The 22,606-nt window shown below is 41.3% G+C and overlaps 2 protein-coding genes across 9 annotated transcripts in view; one reads left to right on the top strand and one right to left on the bottom strand.

The window, feature by feature from the left end:
* The window catches only part of GINM1 (glycosylated integral membrane protein 1), a 103,192-nt gene extending 83,194 nt beyond the window's left edge, over positions 1-19,998 (top strand). For 5 of the 6 annotated variants that reach the window (XM_050949831.1, XM_050949832.1, XM_050949833.1 and 2 more), the window contains exons 2-8: positions 7,299-7,358; positions 7,566-7,662; positions 10,316-10,467; positions 12,514-12,670; positions 13,478-13,611; positions 16,449-16,612; positions 18,988-19,998. In XM_050949831.1, coding sequence (XP_050805788.1) covers positions 7,299-7,358; positions 7,566-7,662; positions 10,316-10,467; positions 12,514-12,670; positions 13,478-13,611; positions 16,449-16,612; positions 18,988-19,087 — 864 coding nt within the window. In that variant the 3' untranslated portion in view covers positions 19,088-19,998. The remainder of the gene's footprint in view (positions 1-7,298; positions 7,359-7,565; positions 7,663-10,315; positions 10,468-12,513; positions 12,671-13,477; positions 13,612-16,448; positions 16,613-18,987) is intronic. The other variant, XM_050949829.1, reaches the window with a different exon arrangement.
* Positions 19,999-20,884: 886 nt separating this feature from the next.
* The window catches only part of KATNA1 (katanin catalytic subunit A1), a 28,442-nt gene continuing 26,720 nt past the window's right edge, over positions 20,885-22,606 (bottom strand). For all 3 annotated transcript variants that reach the window (XM_050949724.1, XM_050949726.1, XM_050949725.1), the window contains one exon: positions 20,885-21,236. In XM_050949724.1, the coding sequence (XP_050805681.1) occupies positions 21,038-21,236 (199 nt within the window). In that variant the 3' untranslated portion in view covers positions 20,885-21,037. The remainder of the gene's footprint in view (positions 21,237-22,606) is intronic.

Below are 22,606 nucleotides of genomic sequence, written 5' to 3'. Positions count from 1 at the left end.
GGGGAAATGACACCTCTGGTTTCCACCTTAGGGCTCTGAACCGCCGACGGGCATGCTCAGGTGTTAGCCCCATTCTGATTCTGGCCTAGGTTTGAAAAAGTTTGTAATTGTTGATGTGTTCCTTAGGCATTTCAGCCGCCACCTCTGCTAAGGGTCCACTGAGCTGTGGCCTCAGCTCTATCATGTACTAGTCTGCAGAGATGTTGTACCCATGGCAGGTCCTTACAAAATTTTCTAAGAAGGCCTTAGTGTCCTCACCTGCCTTGTAGGTGGGGAATTTCCTGGGATCGGAAACAGTACCTGGAGAAGGGTTGTTAGGGTTGACTGGAACATCTGGCTTAGCCTTTGCTAATTCCAGTTCATGCTATCTCTCTTTTTTTTTTTATAGCTCTTTTGTGGGCTGCCTTTTTGGCTTTTGTTTCCTTATCTCCATTTTTTTTTTAATTTTTTGTTTTGTTTCCTCTCCATCTCCTTTTCTGTGGTTAGCTTCTTTGGCTTGTTCTTCTGCATCCACTCTTGCCCATTCCTGTTTAATGGCTTCCTTGGAACTCATGGTTCCTGCTTTCTTGTGCTGGCTGCACTGCCTCTGCAGCTTACTGACTGGAATGCTGTAGCTCAGGCTGCTTCCTCAGGGCTGCTTGGTTAACAGATTTTCTAATTAGCTATCCCCGAGAGAGGTAGAAAGAAAAAAAAAACCCAATTCACTTGTAAATGCCTTTTGCTGGTGTCTGCTGGCTCACAGCTTGCGCCTCCTTTTTAACAAAGACCCTTGTTAAAAAACTTAACACCTCTGCTCTCAGGCTGCTATCCAAACAGCCAGAAAGGAGAGAGAAAAAACTCACTGGCTTTTGCTTTTAAACTCAATCCCACCTCTGCCACCATGTCAAGGTATGTTTCCCACTTTGAACTTTCGCGTCCAAAAAGTGGGGACTTGCATGTACCCTTCTAAGCTTAATTCCTAGCTTAGATCTGATAGCTCTGCCACCAACCAGAAATTCCAGTGTCTGGTACACTCTGTCCCCCAAAACCTTACCTGGGGGACCCAAGACCCAAACCCCTTGGGTCTTAAAACAGAGAGAAATAAACCATTCCCCCTCCTTCCCTCCACCCAGACTTTCCCCTCCCTGGGTTACCCTGAGAGATACTGATCCAAACTCCTTGAATCTTAAAACAGAGAGAAATTAACCTTCTCCCCACCTCCCTTTCCCCCGACCAATCCCCTGGTGAGTTCAGACCCAATCCCCTTGGGTCTTAAACAAGGAGAAAAATCAATCAGGTTCTTAAAAAAGAAAGCTTTTAATTAAAGAAAGAAAAAGTAAAAATTATCTCTGTAAAACCAGGATGGAAAATGTTTACAGGGTCTTCAGCTTATATAGACTAGAAGGACTTCCTGCCCCTTAGCCTGAGATACCAGTTACAGCAAACAGAGGTAAAATTCCTTCCAGCAAAATACACATTCACAAGTTAAGAAAACAAACATAAATCTAATCTGCCTTTTCTAGCTAGTACTTACTATTTTGAACATGAAAGACTGTTTCAGAAAGATTGGAGAAAGATCTGCTTGCACGTCTGGTCCCTCTTAGCCCCAAGAGCAAACACACCACAAAACAAACAGCACAAACAAAGACTTCCCTCCACCAAGATTTGAAAGTATCTTGTCCCCCATTGGTCCTCTGGTCAGGTGTCAGCCAGGTTCACTGAGCTTCTTAACCCTTTACAGGTAAAAGAGACATTAACCCTTAACCATCTGTTTATGACAGACCTGTATATCTTCTTCAAGCTGAAGCTTGACAATGATGGTCTATTTTTCAACTGTTTTAAAAAAAATTATTCAGGTGACTAAGTTATAAGACTGCTTAAAAAGTAGTGTTTTTTAACTACTTTATAACTTACAGTAGCTTCTTGTGTATGAAATGGAATGTTGCATATTGATAGGTTATGTTTGTATCAATATGTAGAAAAACTACTGGCTGGGAGAAGGGAGAAAAATGTAGTTATTAATATTAAAGCTATTCCACATATATATCTTTATATTTTTAACATGTATACATCCATTTCATGACAGCTCCAGGCTATGGGTTACTGTAGTGCTGTAGGCCCCAGTGTTGGTACTGTGAATTCAGTGCTACAGGATTGGGGCAAGAAAATTTTGTGGTGTATAGTTGTTGGGCAGGATCGAGTGGAGAAGGGAGGTTATAAAGTAAATCTGGAGTTTTTGAATAGTTTGGTTTTATTTTGGTACCATTTTTAAAGGTTACTTCTGTTGGAATTAGAGGATGCTTCATGAGACATGTGAACTTAGACTTTTGGGGGTTTTTTTAAAGCTGGATAGTTCTGTTAATATATTAAATTGTCACTAAACATCCTCTGATTACAATAGCTGTGAACTGCAAAGTGTCTTATGGAAGTATGAAACAGGAAAGATCTGCTGAGTTATCTGGTCAATTGTCCTGCTAATACAAGATTGTAATAAATTTATACACCAGCAAAGTTCTCCTCTGAGTAACTTTGTTTAAAGAATAATTAATAAAAGTGCCAGCAACTCCAGTATTGGTCTATCCTGTACTGTAAGGTAGGAAACCGGAGTTTATTTCCTGGTTTCTTTCTCTTTTCATGAAATGGTTGGGAATTGTGCTAAAGCACAACTGTGGGGGGACTCTCTGGGTATCTCTACACTGCAATACAAAACTGTAGCATTGAGTCTCAGAGCCTGGGTCAATTTGTCTTAGGGTTACAGGGCTCAGGCTGTGGGGCTAAAAATAGCAGTGTAGTTGAGGTTCAGGCTCAGTCTGCAGCCCAGGCTCTGAGACCCTACCCCTACCCCAAACAGCTACACTGCCAATTTTAGCCCCACAAGCCTGAGTTAGCTGACTAGGACCAGCAGTGCCACTGGTCTTTTACTGCAGTGTAGTTGTATCCTTAGTTAGCAAACTACTGGGGGAGGGATAGCTCATTGGCCTGCTAAACCCAGGGTTGTGAGTTCAGCCCTTGAGGGGGCCATTTAGGGAACTGGGGTGTTCAAATAAATAATTAAAAAAAACAAACCAAAACCTGTCTTAGGATTTGCCCTGCTTTGAGCAGGGGGTTGGACTAGATGGTCTCCTGAGGTCCCTTCCAACCCTGATATTCTGTGATTCTAAGGCCCTCTAGGACTGAGACTTACAAGGATCTATGACTAGATGTAATAAATTATAACTGAGAGAAGGTGGCTCCCACCAGCAACACCTTTTTGATGTTACACACTTCAAAACATTTTGAATGTCCAGGCACCATGACTGCCATCCATAACTTTGGCAGTATATGGACAGGAGACAACTGATCACTTCCATTTTTTAAAACTTCTTAAACAGATGCAGTTAAAATTCCCATTCAAGTGGGAGTTAAGAATATTTTAATTTAGGACTAGACACTATGACAGAGGTGGCCAACGTGTGGCTCCAGAACCACATGCACCTCTTCAGAAGTTAATATGCATCTCCTTGTATAGGCACTGACTCAGGCTGGAGCTACAGGCACCAATTTTCCAATGTGGTAGGGGGTGCTCACGGCTCAACCCCTGGTCCTACCCCCACTCCACCCTTTCTTGCTCGCTCCTCCGCCTTTCCCCCAGAGCCTCCTGCATGCCATGAAACAGCTGATCAGGAGGCACTGGGAGCGGAGAGGGTGGAGCTGATTGGGGGGCTGCTGACATATTACTGTGGCTCTTTGGCAATGTACATTGGTAAATTCTGGCTCTTTCTCAGGTTGGCCACCACTGCACTATGATATGAAAGGATAGAAAGACCTTGAAATACCAAGATAACTAGAGTATAATTCACATTGTAAGCTTGAAATGGTTGGGTTGAGCGTTAGTATTTGAGCACATGTATTTTTCTCTTATGCATTTGTCATGGGGTGATCCCTTAAGGATCCTTTCCAGCCTCACTCACTCACCCAGTCTTCTTCACCACCACTGCACTTTATTATATTATTGCCACAGGCCACAGCTGGTAGTGTTATGAACTCTAAATATATGTAAATAACCAGCTTCCCCACTTATTTCTAGGGAAGGGAACGGTAGGAGTAGTAGCTAGTCATGTCTATCTCTGCCTTCAATCAGGCTCCCAGCACTTCCTTCCTGGCTGCTCATAAAATCACAGCTGCTGGGGGTTGCTGCCCCTCAGCTGTAGCTCTACTCAGCTAATTGGCACCTTAGGTCAATTACCTGTCTTCCAGTTAAGTCCCAATTAACAAACACTGGTGGGGAGCTGAGTGGCAAGGTGTTGAGTTAGCTGAAGACTCAGCATGTTGTGTTACAGTTACACCCTTTCATTTCCCAATAGAACACTTTTGAAACATGGACTTTCCTTCCTTCCTTGTCATTACTTTTCCCCCCAACTCATAATCTGAGTGAGTCATTTTACATCATTCTACAAAGATTTTGTATAAATACCTTTTGCATAAATATATTCAAAATGCACCAGAATCCTGAAAAATGAGGGAAGATTAAGACTACCTGGAAAATGTACCCTGTGGATGACTCAGCATTACTTGGCAAACAAAGTAAAAAAAGTTTGGAAATCACAAGAGGAAGGGAGTAGTAATCCCTGCTGTGAAAGGCTGGGAGGTAAAAGATACAATACAGCTCTTAATGCTAAATCAAGAATTAATATGGGCCAGATGAGAAGAATATGTTTAGAGTGAGGGAACTGGCTGAAAGCCCAATGGGTTGGGTTCTACAATTTTATTATGAATCTGATTTACATTGGCAGTAACTGATATTAGTTATGTAAATGAGCTGGTGAGCTTAATCTTGGTTGTTTCTAGTTCTGAAAATGGGAGACATCTGCTTCCTGTAACAAACATTGAGGAGCAAATTGCCTTTTGTACATTAGTGGCCAATCGGTTTTCAACCCCATTTTACTGAGGGTGATAATGTCATAAGAGGCAATAATGTCATAAATTGAAACAATTTGATATTGAAAGAAGGAAACAAATCCTGTGCATCTTGGCAGGGAAAGGATGTGTGGGTGAGGTTATGGGTGTCATGGGGTGGAAGGAGTAAGGATTACCAGCAACTCAGACAACTAAAATTACAACTAAAATTTTGTCCCATTTAATGGCAGCGTTATGCTTATTGAAAACTAGACTGGCTCAAGCATTAAAAATCACGTAGATGACTTTGCACTGAACTGGAGTGGAAATGGACTAAGTGTTGTACTGTCAAGTATCAGAGAGGTAGCCGTGTTAGTCTGGATCTGTAAAAGCAGCAAAGAATCCTGTGGCACCTTATAGACTAACAGACGTTTTGGAGCATGAGCTTTCATGGGTGAATACCCACTTCGTCAGACATGCATCTGACAAAGTGGGTGTTGTACTGTATTACCCATTTGTAAATCATGATGGCCTGTTACAACCCAGTAAATAGCTCTAGCACAAAAAACATCTGCCTAAGTATTTCTTATTTACAATATGTAATACAGGTCTGTCGCATCTTACGTGCATTTAACGTGCGCTATTTCAGCTTTACGCGGTCTGCAAAAACAAAAAAAAAAGAGGAAAAATAACAATATAAACACTGTTTCTGTAGTGCGGGTGATTCCGCCCGCCATTCAACTCAATGTAATTTTGACTATATGCGGTTTTCGCTCTACGCGCTAACCACAGAACGGAGCCCTTGCGTAAGATGAGACTCACCTGTACACATGTTAATGTGATACGTACTAAATACATACAATATATGTATGAAAGTGGTGGCTCCTATGGCTCGTGTCCTGTGGGGCTGCCTGGGGTTGGCTCCCTGCTCTGGGCATTGCGACCTCCGGGGTCGCAGCACCACTTAGGTTTGGCTCAGCCCTTATGGTGAAGGGTTGGCCAGGCCGCCTTTGTGTGAGTGGCATTTCCAGCTGGCGCATGGGACCACAGCCAGCTCCCTGTCATGATGGAGGCATGGCTGGGCCAAACCTGAGTAGTGCAGAGGCTCCCAGCAACAAGTTGTAACGCACAAAGTGGGGAACTGAGCCCAGACAGCCCCATAGGACTGGAGCCGCAGCTACAGGGTGAGTGCAGAGTGGGCTCTGCAACTTTCTCTCCCAGGATAGGAAACTCCTCCCCACGCTTTGTCTTCCACATGACCCTTTTTGACACATTTTGATGATCCAAGTTTGGGTCATGACCCACAGATTGAGAAATTCTGCCATATCATGTTTCTTCTGCCTTCATTTGCTACCAAATTGACAATCCATTTTGGTCAATTTCATGGTTATAGGATTTTTAAAATAATAAATCTGAAATTTCATGGTGTTGTAACTGTAGGGGTCTTTATCCAAAAAGGAGTTGGGGGTGGGGGAGTTGCAAGGTTATTGTAGGAAGGGGTTGTGGTACTGCACAGCTATTGATGGCGGCTCTGCCTTTAGAACTGGGCAGCTGGAGAGCCTTAGCTGCTGGGCGGGAGCCCAGCTCTGAAGGCAGAGCCGCTGCCAGCAGCAGCGCAGAAGTAAGCATGGCATGGTATGGTATTGCCACCCTTACTTCTATGCTGCTGCCAGTAGAGCTGAGCCCTCAGTCAGCAGTAGGGTGACCAGACAGCAAATGTGAAAAATTGGGGTGGGGGTGGGGGGTAATAGGAGCCTATATAAGAGACCCAAAAATTGGGATGGTCCCTATAAAATCGGGACATCTGGTCACCCTAGTCAGCAGCCACCACTCCCTGACTGCGCTGCTGCTGGCGGGGCGCTGTCTTCGGAGCTGGGTGCCCGACTAATAGTTGCTGCTCTCCAGCTGCCTAGCTCTGAAGGCAGCACAGAAGTAAGGGCGGCAATACTCCAACCTCCCTAAAATAACCTTGTGACACCCCACTCCCGCAACTCCCTTTTGGGTCAGGAATACCAATTTGAGAAATTCTGGTCTCCCTGGTGAAATCTGTATAGTACATGGTAAAAGCATGCGAAAGACCAGATTTCATGGGCTGTGATGCATTTTTCATGGCCGTGAATTTGGTAGGGCTCTCGCTGTAATTGACTCCATCTTAAGCATTTTTGGTATGTGGAAACATGGCACATTCTCTTGATCTTCATTTTAAAAAAAGAATCACTTTCTTTTTCACTTAACAGGGAGTGATGATCATTCTTTTGTAATTAGTCCTCTTTAAAAAGTGATGTGTGGGACAAGTAAGCACATTCCTCTAGCTGCACTTTGCCAGACAGCGAGCATAGGCAATGTGCTCACTTGTCCTACACGTCATTTATTCTTCAATAAAGTGGGACTCATTTTACAGGACTCAACTTTTTTTTTTTTTCTCATTACTGTTTTTTTTTCAGGAGAACATCAGAGTTAATGTTACTATGTTGAAAACCAGTGAGGAATCTCAAGAAGCACAGGTTTGTTGTTTTTGTTTACTCAACATATTAGTAAGTTATGAACCAAACTCTACCTGTGAATGTGTGTTTCATCAGAAAAATCTGTGAACTTATTTATTTCAGTATTTTATACAATAGTGACTCTCTAATCTGTTTTTTAAATCATTTATGAAACTGAAAATCTGACTGTATATATTAATATTTTGCCAACTATCTTATTTTTTTAAGGTTGTCTTTAATATCACCTACAATAGTGGACAGATATATGTAAATGACTTTCCTATGAAGAGAGGTGTTACCCGGATTAAGTGTCAAACTTTAATATGTGAGTACTGCTCAATTCTTTATCTGGGATATCTGCTTCCATGTCTCCTAGAGAAGGACATAACAGATAATTCATTGCTATGGTGCCCTCTGAAGGTCAACAATATTTGGAAACAACACGTTTACAGAGTTAGGATGTGTTTAGAATCAATATGAAACAAAATCTAACATCCTCATGTTTCAATGTCCCAATTATGTTCTTGTATTTCACCTGAAATACAGACCTCGTGTATATTTTTGAAAGGGGAGGGTTTTGCACTATACTGGGTAACATGAATATAATGATGCAACTCTCCACTGCTAATGGCTCATAGACTTTAAGGTCAGAAGGGACCATTATGATCATCTAGTCTGACCTCCTGCACAATGCAGGCCACAGAATCTCACCCACTCACTCCTGTAACAAACCCCTAACTTATGTCTGAGCTATTGAAGTCCCCAAATTGTGGTTTGAAGACCTCAAGCTGCAGAGAATCCTCCAGCAAGTGACTCATGCCCTATGCTGCAGAGGAAAGTGAAAAACCTCCAGGGCTTCTGCCAATCTGCCCTGGAGGAAAATTCTTTCCCGACCCCAAATATGGCGATCAGTTAAACCCTGAGCATGTGGGCAAGACTCACCAGCCCCCACCCAGAAAAGAATTCTCTGTAGTAACTCAGACCCCAACCCATCTAACATCCTATCACAGATCACTGGGCATATCTACCTGCTGATAATCAAAGATCAGTTGCCAAATTAATTGCCAAAATTAGGCTATCCCATCATACCATCCCCTCCATAAACTTATCAAGCTTAGTCTTAAAGCCAGATATGTCTTTTGCCCCCACTACTCCCCTTGGAAGGCTGTTCCAGAATTTCACTCCCTCTAATGGTTAGAAACCTTCATCTAATTTCAAGTCTAAACTTCCTAGTGTCCAGTTTATATCCATGGCTGTGTCCCTATGTTGGATGGCACGCATCCAAAGGGCGTTTGAGTAGGATAAATAGGAATTTAGGATTAAGTTGATCTTCAGGTATATTTTGCTATTGTCGTCATTCAACCTACATTGGGACTGGAGGTTTCTCATGTATAAGATGCTGTTGTGTAGGTGTCGCAATCCTGATATTTTATGCTGTCTGTAATGGGAGGAAGCTGTTGTTTCGCCTACTAGTTCAATGTTGTATCTCCTGTGCAACGGCTGCCATTCAGAAGTGTTTAGATTCTGTGCCATGGATGTTGGCTTTTTACTTACCTATATACTTATTTGGCCATAATTTTTTCATCATGCAAGTGACTCATGCCCTATGCTGCAGAGGAAAGTGAAAAACCTCCAGGGCTTCTGCTTGTAAGTATATAGGTATATAAGAATTTTGATATTAAGTGGCTTTGCTGCATAAATAAAAAAGAAAGTTATATAGGTAAGTATATAGGTATCTCCCAGTGGATCCACAAGCTTGATGAAGGTACAATAGAAGGAAGATCAAAGCCAAGTCCCAGGCTGAAAGTCACGCCTGCAATTGACGGGTGATCAATCACCAAACCCAGAGGAAGCGTGACACAGCAAGACCTATAGACTCTGGATTCAAACTCAAGCCTACAAAAAGGATGGGTGAGATGGAAGACTTTGGAGGGTAACATTCTGCTGCCAACATGGAAGGGCCTCGGTGCATGCCCAACAGAGACCCAGCTCGGCCTTGTGCCTGGCTTTCCTGGCCAGTTAGCCGCCACAAGCTATGAACCCAAGCTGCAAACTCAAGCCACGAACTCAAGCTATGTCCAGGACTGGTAACTATGCAGCAGCTGCAGAACATCTAATGGGGGTGTGTGTGTGTGTGTGTATGTGTATAAAAATTAAGATATTACTTATTGGTCATAAATCAGACTGATACAATAAATGTGGCATCTTTGTCTTGTCCCCTGAAAAGATCCTGTGTGGTGTGACATACCCAGGCCAGTGGGGTACAGGAGTCTGGTAGAGGGCAAATATACTGGGCACTGGGTGAGTAGTTTTCTGTTCCCTGAGTGACCAGAGCATGGGCTGCACTGGAGTAATCAGGAACCTGCTAGAACCAATTAAGGCAGACAGGCTGATTAGAACACCTGCAACCAATCAAGGCAGGCTAATCAGGGCACCTGGGTTTAAAAAAGAACTCACTCCAGTCAGGGAGGGAGGAGCCAGAGGAGAGGAAGTGTGTGTAAGGAGCTGGGAGCAAGAGGCGCAAGGAGCTGAGAGTGAGAGGCTGTGCTGCTGGAGGGCTAAGGAGTACAAACGTTATCAGACACCAGAAGGAAGGTTCCTGTGGTGAGGATAAAGAAGGTGTTTGGAGGAGGCCACGGACAAGCTGTGCAGTGCAACAACAATGTGGGTGTGACATTGAGACCAGCCTCAATTCATATGCCTGACCACTTGCACATCAAAATATCAGCACAAACTTGGACTCTTCATTTTCACATCTAACACACACTCACTAGTGGTGGGAGCATGGTGTTTGGGGAGGAGGACAGTAGATGTGTCCAGGAAGCATTGAGAGAGAGGTGGAGGGATGTTGAGTGTGTGATCATGGTAGACTTTGGAGTGGCGGGTATGAGGCAGTTGTGGGTAGTAAGGTCATGAAGATGGGTGGGACTTCTGTTTCTCTTTGTGACTTTGTGCACTGCATAATTATCTGTTGACAGTGGAAACTGGAAACTCTGATAACCTATTGGATCAAAGGCATTGGGGAATTGTCAGTGTTCGCATCCTGTTTCGTGAGTGGCCCTTGGCATCCAGATCAAATTTGCAGTTGATTGTCATTCAGGAAGAGGTGACAGAAATCGATGGGAGAGAGGTAACACTAATCATGTTTATTTGCCCATTCTAAATCAGAATAGTAATTTTACACGTTTTAACTCTCATATGCTTAAGTGCTGTGCTGGATTGGGGATAAAGTGCTTAGCACCTTGCAGGATCAAGGCTTAGACTATTTTGTCTCCTTATAGAATATTGTGTGTGAATTTTAAGCAATGCTCTATCCCCAAAAACTTGATAGTTGCCATGAAAATGATAATCACAGACAGGTTTTAGGGGAGAGACACCGAGGGCAAATGAGCTCTTAAGAAAAAATAATCTGATTTGCTATGGAAAGATGTTTCTCAATTATAGTTGAGATGAGAATTTAAGAAATATGTCAACAAAAAAATTGAAAGTATGCTGCACTTATTTTTCAAAATTTTTGCATAAATTGTTAGCCACTCACTCTTCAAACCAAAGTTCTGCACTGAGCATACCTAATGATACAAGTTGTTGCAGCAAGTAAAAATGTCCAGTTTATAGTTTTTGTATAAGTTTCTGTCTTATACAGGCTCTAGTTTTTGCTGAGATTTCACCATGATTTTGTTAATAAAGAATTATCAAAATGGCTTATTCTCCTTTCACTGTGCATGCACAGATATTTAACAGGTAGTACATTTGTCAAAATAATTGTGACTGTAGCTTATTAAAATGATCTGGTAATTCATTGTTTTGAGTGTTTTAGAATGTAAGTGTGTATTACACCTTTTATTATGAAAACATTAGCTTAAGCCTGTGTTGCACTGGTTCCTACTCTGACTACCATATAGTAGGAATGCTTTGTTTCAGATCTTTCACTATTCTATACAAAATACTTCAAATCTTGATAGGGAGTTAGTACTAGCATATTAAACTGCTTTATTTCTGTCTGGGGCTTTCACTCTTTTCAATCCAAAGAAGAGTGTCTTTCCAAGAGAAGCTGGTCACCCACTTTGTCTCCTTAATATCCTGATACCAACACTGCATCCAATCTTGATTATCAGCTGTCAGTGAACAGATGATTCATATTATGCAGTAGTTTTAATTCTGATCTACGCAATACTGTGCATCACCTAAGGGCAGGATCCAGCTAATAGCTTACATCCTACTGCATTCCTTTTTGTTGACAAACTTCCATGTTGCAGTCTTCGTCCTGGACCCAATGCACACGCCGGATTTCTGTCAGTTCCTGGTCTTGTATTTTGAACAGCTCTTTTATTACTCTTCACACTGAAACTTTTCCCTCATAAGTCAGTACTTCTAATGATCATTTTTTAGAAATAAAGAATAAGTCAAAATAATACATCACCTAATATTTGTGTGGAGGAAAATTATGAGATTGTTTTAGGTCAATCTAGTATAAATATGGTTACAAAATATGCATATTCTGTTTGTACTTTTTAATAACTTCGTTACATCAGTGTTGTGCCACTCCCTACTCTGAATATCGTAGCTTTAAATTAAAGAAAGAGTAGGTAAGCGTAAGCTGCTGGAAGGACAAATGGAGATATTAATCATGTTGGCAGAACTTGTTTTGCTGACAAGCTGAACTGCTGCAGGTCATATCAGAAATCACCTTACTGGCTCTGCAGATAAATACACCTGTGTAAAAATGCATTATCCCTTGATGTCAGACTTGGTAAAGTAGGAAATGGTAGCAGTAGTGCCTAGTGAATGGCCAGTAGCGTAGGCCTCAGTTCAGCAGTATACTAAATCATGTGCATAATCCTATTTACTTCACTGAGTCTACTCACATAGAATCATAGAATCGTGAGGCAGGTGCTTAAATACCTTTCTGAATCATAGCCATAATGAGTTAGGTACAACTCTTGAAAATCAAGCTGATCATATTAACACACCTTCTTGCAGGAACTGGCACCTTTAACGCACTTATGCTAATGTATAAGTAAATAAAAAGATATACTATTAATTATTTTAGTAATATTTGTGCATCCACAAAAATCTTCATGCTAGAGTATTTTAATGGAGCTTGTTTTTAGCCAGTGGCCTGCCTCACCCTTACTTTAAAACAGATATAGAATTCCAATATTTTTCTCCTTTGCAGGTTCAGCAAGAGGAAGTTACTGAAATAAACATATTAATTAAGGGCCTGAGAGTACTTAGACATTCAAACCATACTGTTCCTCTGAAGGAAAGCATGCTATATTCCATCCCCAGAGACAATGACGTGTTATTTACACTTCCCAATCTCTCAGGAAAAGGTATGTAATATATAGCACTTAACGTAATGCTATTAATGCATAGATCACAAAGCATTTGACAAAGACAGGCAAGGTTCACTATCCCTGTTTCATTGAGAGGGAAGCTGAGGCATGTAGAGGTGAACTGACTTGCCCAAGACACACCACTCCTGTTCATCAAGAGATTGTTGGTTATGCCTTATTTTAGCACTTTAGCATTGTGTGTGCTGTTTCTTTTGTGTTCTTTTCAAATGCATTTTTTCTTCAGAGGTGCTTCTGAAATGACACTTAAGATGATGGGGATCTAGTATCATTGTAGTTCTCCTAGCTGAGTTGTATTTGCCATTTTTGTCATCCTACAATAAAGGTTACCATTGAAGCTCTCTCAAGACAAGAATTGAGTTCTGTAAAGTAAGTTCCTGTCTGGTCTTTTTCAATATAGGGAATAGTTTGAGTTACCAAATTTTACTTTATGTTGAAAATGTGGCCAGAATTCAGTTTCTGTTAATCAAATTCTTTTATGGGTTTACTAAGGGACTTGATGAATTTTATTTCTCACCTTTTTGTAGATAACAGCTAAAAGTCACAGTTGAATCTGCCTAGTAATGCTACCTCAGCTTCTTTCAGGGTTTATTCCAAAGGTCAAATGAAAATGTTTTATTTTCATTATAAACTTAGATAACCTTGCAGCGCGCGCACGCACACATGCAGCATTACTTTCTTTTGCTTGCTGTGTGCACCGTTAGCTCATATACTGCTCCACCAGAAGTTGTGTGGGTGAAATGGAGAAGCTAAAAACGTTTGTTTAATGATGCTTTTCTTCTTTAGTAGATGTTCAAGGCCCACTGCAACCAACCAGTCACTACCTCCTCAGGCAAGCAGAAACTACAGTAGATGAAGAGACATTACCTGGCAAGTTACCAGAGACTCCTCTCAGGACAGAGCCTCCATCATCTTATAAGGTAATTGTTAAAAATGCTTATGATGTCCATCTTAAGTCCCTGTTAAAATTGAATCAGAAATTTCTCTAATTTTGTGTTTAGCATTGGAAATGGATAAGAGCAAGTGAGAAATCTAGAAAAAAATAATGGCAGTTATGGGGAGTGGTGTTGAGAGGACTGGACAATTAAGTTTGTGTTTATCAGCATAGTGCTAATGTTACAGAATCTTAGTCTCTCCTTCTTTGGAATCAAGCAGAAAGTAGTAAATTATCCCCATTAATCCATGGCTAGGAAAGGAAGCCAGACACCCCTTGCCCCTCTACCCCCCAAGTATGATTCAGTAAGTTGTGCATTGCAACACGAAGGCCATCCACATGCCATTTCAGCAAACATATTGTGCCTTTCTAGAGGCTATGATAGCTATTCTAGGGAGAGACAGCTGAAAAGAATGAATAGTTCCTTCAGAGGGGGGACTTCCAGGTGTCAGGGGGCTTATTCCTTCACCCTCTCACTTCTTGGTCCTTCTCGCATGAACAGAGAGCAACAATACCCAAAGTCCGAAGGTGCAAACAATTGGATGTTTATTGGGGTGAACTTCCAGCAAGCATGATTCTAGTTTCCTTCCTCAGTGTTGCCCTTCCCAGCTCTGACACCACAGAGCCTTGCCTGTGTCCCTGTTCCCATTCTCTCCCCCACCCCCTTAGCGAAACATGATTCCAATTCCCCCTTCTCTGTTCCCATTCCCCCCTTACTTCCTAATTGACTGCAGACTATATAGTAAAACTTTGAGTTCTGCTTAGGATACCTTAACCAATCATTTTACTGAAATTTAACTAGCCAGTACTAACATTGTAACATGGTTATTTAACCAGTTATATCCCACCACCTTAATTGTTTCTGTCTGCTGTATTACTAATTTTGTTGGGTGTAAACCAATCACAGAACCAGACGGATTATATAGACAAACAATAGGAAAGTGGAGACTACAGTGATATAACAATACAGAAATGAGGATTTCACATCCCAGCTATAGATAAGTGAGTTCTTGCCAGACAGGATGCTATCAAACTAAGTTTCCTTTTACATCTTCTAGGCTCTTCCCTCTCTCTGGAGGTGATAGGAATATCAGGACAGGATTGTATTCCTAACAGCCCAATAGCACCTTATTTCATTGACTAGTTTGGAATGTCAGGATGTGACCATACACTTGCCAGCTTATGGCTGCCTTTGCTGCTTAGCCTAAGAACAAGGCCTCAGACTGTCACAGTAAGAGAAGGCCCTTACACCAGCAGACAATGATTTTGATTCTCTTTTATACCTCTATAACTAGCTAAGCAATGAGAATACACCAACATTCTTAAATTATAGGCCTTTGCAGACAGGCCTGCTTGGGTTTTTCTTCGCTGCGTAGACATACCTTGTGGCTAGCCTATGCCAGCAGGCTCAGCCTCAGGAGCTGTTTTATTTGGTGTGTAGACTCCTGGAAGTCTACACAGCAATGAAACAGCCCCGTTGCCTGAGGCTGAGGTGGCTAGCAGGGGCCAGCCATGGATTTTTCTTTGCTGTGTAGACATATCCTTAGGCTGTGGCTACACTTGCACGTTATACCACGATAAAGCCTCTCGGAGCACTCTTCCTTACTCCCCATCCACACTGGCAAGACATGTAGAGTGCTCCTGGTACTCCACCTCCTCGAGAGGACTAACAGCTGTTGCGTATTGGGTGAGACGCTTCAGTGCCAGTGTAAATGAGAAGTAACTTTACAATGCTCTAATTGACCTGGAAACATCCCATAATCCCCTTATCTGAAGTGGCCTCTTTTGTTGTGAACTTGGGAGGTGGAAGTGCCCTTTTAAAGCTCCCTTTCAGAATGCTGGCTGTTTGTTTTTCTCAGACCAGATAAGCAAACAGTTAATGTTCGCTTTGAGTTAGGGAGGAGGGTCTGAACTTACAAGACAGCATGCTGACACACTTCACTCTCTCCCCACCCCTCATTTGAAAAGCATGTTGCAGTCACTTGTATGCTGGAATAGTTGCCCATAATACACTGCTCCTAATGCAGCTGCAAGTGCTGCAGATGTGGCCATGCCAGTCTGCTTTAAGCTCTGTGTGGACAGACTGGAGCGCTTTCCCTACTGCACTCTCCGAAGGCTGGTTTAACTTAAAGCACTCTACAGCTGCAAGTGTAGCCAAGCCCTTCGAGGCCAGCAACAATCACACACAAAGGAAAGGTTCTGTTCAGTCCTCTCCTCACCTGGGAGTATAGTTACTGCTACAACGCTCCTGTTTTAAAGACTGTTGCAATCAGATACAAAAAGCGAGTGAAAACGAAACACTACCTGTAAGTCACCACTGTAGCAGGTTAATGCCCGGCATTGTTTGATAGCTGAAAAAATCACTGGGGTTCTCCTCCAAACATTCTACCTTCTTGTGCTCTATCAGACAGCCCTCAAAGGTGCTTCATAGCCAATATAATGTTGCTGCTGCATCACCAGTAACCCTTTCCCATTGCAGTGTATAGCAGGGAAATGCTATTCTGGTCTCAAGTAGCATGTGTAATCTACATCTAAGCTTCACTATAGCCTTGCCTCCAGCTGCTCTGTAGTTCTCAGCTCCCCACCCAAAAATGGGATCTCCTCTCATATCACTCTGCTAAGGCTGTATTTCAGATTTGCATGTGTCAGATCTTCCTGAGCCGGGAGACTGTCAATTAAAAAATAAGTAGTGTGTAAAGCAGTGTATGAACTGTATTATACATTTAAAACAGAGCTAATACATCTTGTAGAAATTCACCAGTGGCTAGACTGCACTACTTTCTGATATGTTTATCTTGTAATTTTAACATGTTTTGGTTTTAGGTGATGTGCCAGTGGGTGGAATACTTGAGAAAAGAGCTGTGCGGGTTCTGGCTTACATCTTTTCCTGTGTTCTTTAAGCTGATGGAAGTCATTGGGACTGGAGTTGTAGGAGCAGCTCTAGTTTTAGGAATCTTAAAAGTGCTTTTCCCTTCCTGTGAACACAAGTGAGTAATTCTTGCATACTCCCAAAAAAAGCTATGGTTGTAGTCATAAGACTATCTCAATGTGGAGAGTCTGCTACCACTCTACAAAAAGGCAGTGATTAGCTTTCCACTGTAAGTCATTTCTTATAAGGAAGCTTGGAAAAAACACGTCAATACCACCTATTAAATTATTAATACATTATCACCATCTCACAGGTGTAGTAGCAGCTCTCTGAAGACAATCGGTTAGGGGTAGGCTTTTTCTCTATAGCTATTATTCATCTCAGGAACAGGAAGACCAAATATCTGAAGCTCTGCCATGACAGTGTAGTCAAACAAGGTTAAGAACCAGACATTCTGTTTCTAGCCTGGCTTTAGCAATAACTCTACACTTTCAGTCAAGGACAGTGAAGTGCTTTGAAAACACTAAGGCCTTGGCTACACTGGTGCTTTACAGCGCTGCAACTTTCTCGCTCAGGGGTGTGGAAAAAACAGGCCCCTGAGCGCAGCAAGTTACAGTGCTGCAAAGCGCCAGTGTAAACAGTGCCCCAGTGCTGGGTGGCTCCCAGCACTGCAAGCTAATCCCCACGGGGAAGTGGAGTATCTGCAGCGCTGGAAGAGCTCTCTCCCAGCGCTGGCGCTGCAACCACACTTGCACTTCAAATGCTGCCATGGCAGCGCTCTACAGCCATACCCCTAAGGCTTTATCTACACTACACAGCTTTTAGTGACAGCTGTGTAAATGCTGTTTTTTTGCTGACAAACTACTTCTACCCCCTATGAGCAGGGTTTGCATTGATGACAGGCGAGTACTCCTGCTGACAAGGAGCTGAGCCCTTTACACTGCCACTTGCCCCAGCAAAAGCTTTCTTGGGGAGGGAAGGGGAGCTTTATAAAGCACCTGCAAAGGACAAAAATGATGTCTTTCAATTGGCAGTGTAGACAAAGCCTAAATCATGTGAGTCAATTATATACACCATTTCATTCTACAGAAGTCACTTCTCTTCCCTCATCTGGTGACAATTTACCTCCCTTTTTCATAAGTGTGGGGGGTGAATTAGTGTGTGTAGTGCTCTGACAATGGAAAGCATTAATTGCAGCTTGGCAGAGTAGAATGCAGTCATTGGTTCCTATATCCCAGCTCTGCTGCCTTGAGAAAGAAGCACCTCAGCTCAGTGAGTAAGGCAGGGAGTGTACGCTTACTTCCAACACAGTTAAGACAACATTCCTCAGGGTTTTAACATGCTGAAAATAAAATGCCAGGCCAACATTAATATGGAGTTAAATCTGAAAATGTCTCACATCTGAGCCACAGTGGACTTGTCTGTGCCAAAATTAGCTGGTCTTCAGTTGTAACATTATATAAAGCAATCTAAGAAATAAAGCCAGCCAGGCAGGAGTGAGAGGCCTCATGATGCTTGACAGCCTTTCTGGGTTTGGGGAGTAAGGAATTTGCAAACTGAAAAGATATATACTTAGTGCCCTTACCAAGGTATCTGCCCTACTGGCTACTGTCACCTCCTGCCATCTTCACTTCACACCAAGCACAATGTTAAAGCCAGAGCAATTCATCTATTCAGAGTAGGGAAACAACAACAACACTCATTGGATCTGACTACTTCCATGCAACAAGCAAGTGGCTTAATACTGGCACCTGTTTAAAGTAGGCAGAACTAGAAAAAAGGCTAATTATACAGACTGACAATGAAAACAAAGCACTGATGTGTAAGTAAGTGGTCAGAAACAGTGGTGGAGCTAGGCTACTTCTTAACCTACCACTGAAAAAGCATACAGGTGGCCTAATCACTGCTGGCCACTGTTTCAAGAGGTCTATGCTGACAGTTTGATAGAGAGGTAATTTTTCAATTGCAGGCCACCTTTTAAGGTTGCATTTTTTTCCTGTATGGATTAAAGAAATCACCTTAGAACTAGCCATGTAGCAGGCCTGATTTTAGTGGAGGGGGTATCAAGCAGATAGGGAATGCTCATCCCTTAATTGAACAGTAGTGTGCTGAATCTACAGCAGAGCTCGCTATTGTAAAAGCAAGTGTCTTGTAAACATGTCCAGTCATTGACAGGCACTTTAGCTTAGCACTAATCTGGTGGCAGATAATGGTTTAAACTGCCCTCAAATCAAGATTTAATATCTGAGGTAGGAACTGAAGCATATGCTGATTTTAAATTGGAAACCAGTTTACATGATGTGCCAAAAGTCAACAAGTATCAAAGCAGCTTTTGTCAAGCCTCCAATACATGTGCTGCCTCTTCATTTAATAAATAAATGAAGTCTGCAGTTACTTCATATGTTGATTTACAATGAAAGGTTGGTAACATACAAGAAAAAAAAATTCTCAAAACAGAGCTACCCTTTTCTAATGTGAAGTAATGTCTTTCAGAGGAGTCCTGCACCTGGAGGATATCAACACTACAGCTGGGCTTGTGATAAACATCTCTTCAGATATTCCAGAGAAGACAGACAATTTAGTGGAGAAATGATGTACTCAAAACCATATTTGCATCTGAATCTTTGTACAAATCTTCAGTGGACCTGAAATTTGGCACTTGAACACCTTATTTGCTTCCTATTCTGAAAATAGTATGTCAACTGATTTATGTTTAAAGGGACACTTCAAGGTGGAGGCCCAAAATGATCTCCCCTCTTTCCACAGGCTCTTGCTCCCAAGGAACAGCAGCTTCCCATTATGAGGGTTGTGACAGGTTTTAACTTCTTTAAAATACTCTCCGAGCAGCTGGGATAGGGAGCTGGCCTTTGTATTCACAGATAAAGCAGTTAGATAATGAAATACAGAATGTGATAATCTTCAGTCATCTCAAGCATGGGCTAAAGGAATAGAAGGAAAAGATTACAGATGTGCCTGCAAGCCAAAACAAAGCAGGTTGACCAGCTTTTAGACCTATTACCCTTGACTGTGCCTTGTTAAAAAAAAACAAAACACACAAATGGTCTTGCTATTAAAATGAGTTACTATATATGTAAAACAAGGTATTAAGGCAATTTTTGATATTTCAAGCACTTTATTCAATACACAATTTCATGTTCAGCCTTTTCCCTACTGAAAATTGTAAGCCACTTATAGATGACTTGTTTACCATGCTTTTTGTATATCTTGTGGTACTTTGTGTTCTTGTTTCTGAAAAACTTTACACATGTTTTACAAGACAGTGGTTTACTATCTTGAGTACAGGAGGCATAGTTTTCCCACAAATGTTCACAAATTAACATGCAAATTGTTTACTGTGTATATAAAAAATCCTGAAAGGAAATCTGTAGAGAAGTGGCTTGCAGGAACACATTACCTGAAGAAAAAAAAAAAATCACGCTGGATTTTTAAACTTTCCATTTGTATTCCCTACCTTGTAGGAATATTAAATATTACAAGAATGAACCGCATGAGTGTCATGTGTGGTCTTGCTTTAAGATTGAGGGCAGTGGGCCCTAGAATAGTTGATCTTTGGCCCTAAGTTTAAAATTTAAATTTTTAAAGTAAAATTCCTGAATGGTAAATTGGCACATCCATAAACAGGGGAAGTAGTTATCCCATTTTAGGAGAATGGCCACTCTTAAGAATTTTAAGACAGGACTTCTATAAAAAATGTAGGACATACACCCACTCGTACATCTCCTGAATAGTAAGCTGTTTTTAGAACACAGCCTTCCTTGACCAAGTTAATCTGCCAGCAATTGGTTTACAATTTAAATAGAAAGTGTGCCAGATATGTTTAATGCCCTTGGTCTCCACTTTCTAAAGACAATTGTAACACTTGTAGAGTGAGTTGACTGCAACCCTGACTCAGCAGCAGTGCTGGCAAAATAGTCTGGATATTAATCAGTGTTGTACAGCATATCTAAGGAAATGCTTTTCCCAATGCATCTTAAGTGAAGTCTTAGTTCACTTCAGTCAGACTTACATTTAATTTATTAACTGTTACAAGTTTCAGGTTTTTGCACCTTACTCATGTCACAATTTTTTAACAGAATCAGGAACATTTAAAAGGGCAAAACTTACTAAAAATGAATTGGAACCACTGTTTAGTGAATCTTATTCTTCCTGTGTTGAGATTCGCAGTATCAGACTCTAACAAGCACAAAGATGACCAGCTTCTGGGCTAGTGAAAGAGTTTGAGACCCCCTGGTGAACAGATCCCAGTATTCAATTCAAATAAAACAAAATGAAAACCAAAGATGATTTGATTGATATTCATATCTTTGAAAGGGAAGTAGATAAAGAGAGACTTGTTCTGAGTAAATTCAAATAAGAGGCAGAAGTGACATGCAATTTAAAAAATTACTTTATTCAGAATCATGTTGCTCTTAAGGTTAAGAAAGTTAAAAAACAATAGTACTTAGTGCACATGAACGCTACCTTTAATTACTTCTGAAGCTGTTTTAAGACAGGTTTCCCAGGAAAGTTTGGTTAGGAAGACTTAGCATGATCCAAATTCAACAATCCATTTTTCATATTTCTCAATGTCCACAGCAGATACTGATTTAGAAACCTTTTTTAAAGCCATTTCAAAATCCTCCATAGTTGTCGGCATGTGCATTTCATCCCTGGAAAGATTTCTTATTTCTTCTGGTGTCAAGCCCTCAATTCGTCTTCTCATAGCCATCAGTGAGGCATCCCTATACGATGAGAGGAAACAATATGGACATTTAGTTGCTTAAAAGGCTGCAAAGTTAGGCTTTAAATTAAGTCACCACATTCCAATTGTGAAAACCCAAAAATTAACTTTTCACTGTAACTTCTGTTCTATCTTAGTACTAATATGGCCCCTGATTACTGTGGTATCTAAGCACTTCACAATTTTTAATGTATTTATCCTCATCACACTCCTGTGAGGTAAGGAAGTCTTAGTCCAGTGGGGGAACTGAGATAGAGATTGAATGATTGCCCAAAGTCACACAGGAAGTATGTGGAGAAGGGAACTGAACCCACTTCTCCTAACCCCCAGACAAGTGGCTTAATTACTGGACCATCCTTCCTCTGTGCAGCAGACACTTTGAAACTGCACCCCTAGAACCAGAGAGCTTCAATAACACCTACCTGCAGTACTACTGAAAGTACATTTACCTTGTACCTGTTACATTATGCAGTAGTCAAATTCTAGCTTGGAATGTTGCTTTCAGCTAGCCAAAGCCCTTGTGGTTGGCTGAAGATAACAAAGGTCTGTTCTGCATTAGACAATTAGGTCAATTTAATTATGGCAGTCGGGTATCAAAAATCCACACCCTTGACTTCTTCCATCAATTTAACTACCAACTCTCAATAAGTGTTTTTAAACTGTCCCTCTTTTCCTGCTGTATTAAATGATTAACTTGTTCATATTTCCTGTGTTAGGTAAGCAAATAAAAGTAACAGGTAGTGAACATCTACATACATATACTTGGGAGGGGAGTTGGACAAATGACTGATAAGTCTGCAGTTCAGCTTGCACTGTTTGAAGTAAATTTATTGAAATCAAGTTCTGAAACCATACATTTTCAACCAAAAAAGAGAAGTTGATGCATTTTCACAAGTAAACTAAAACTACTATTTCATTTTACTACAGCTACCGGGTCATCTTTTTCACTAGCAAATATAAAAGGTAGACCAGGCCACATGGGAGGTGCTGATAAAAATCATGACTTTGTCCACCCTGAGGATGGAAAGAAGCCCAACAGACCAATAGCAGCAATTAAAGCCATTGTCAGGAGGGGGCACAAGTGAATGATAAAACTTCGTTACATTTCAAAGCTCTAAAGGACTTGAACTAAAACTAACTAATATTTTTTTCTTCTCGGTTCCTCCGAGAAGAAAAAGAGGTAAAGAGGACATATTACTCAGCACCATAAAAATGTTAATAGGGTAGGCCTTGGGTGTCAAAAAAGAGACAGCTAGATACACTGCTGACTATTTATAAAAACTTACTCTTTATACCGTAGTACTGATAATGCTTTAACTGGCTGCGAACGAGACAAAAAAAAGTCCTAAAAACCAGATCTTCTCATTCCCT

Source organism: Gopherus flavomarginatus, chromosome 4, assembly GCF_025201925.1.
Source record: "Gopherus flavomarginatus isolate rGopFla2 chromosome 4, rGopFla2.mat.asm, whole genome shotgun sequence".
Lineage (NCBI taxonomy): Eukaryota > Metazoa > Chordata > Testudines > Testudinidae > Gopherus > Gopherus flavomarginatus.
Note: the sequence above shows the minus strand (reverse complement) of the source record. Positions and strands in the feature narration are given on the sequence as shown.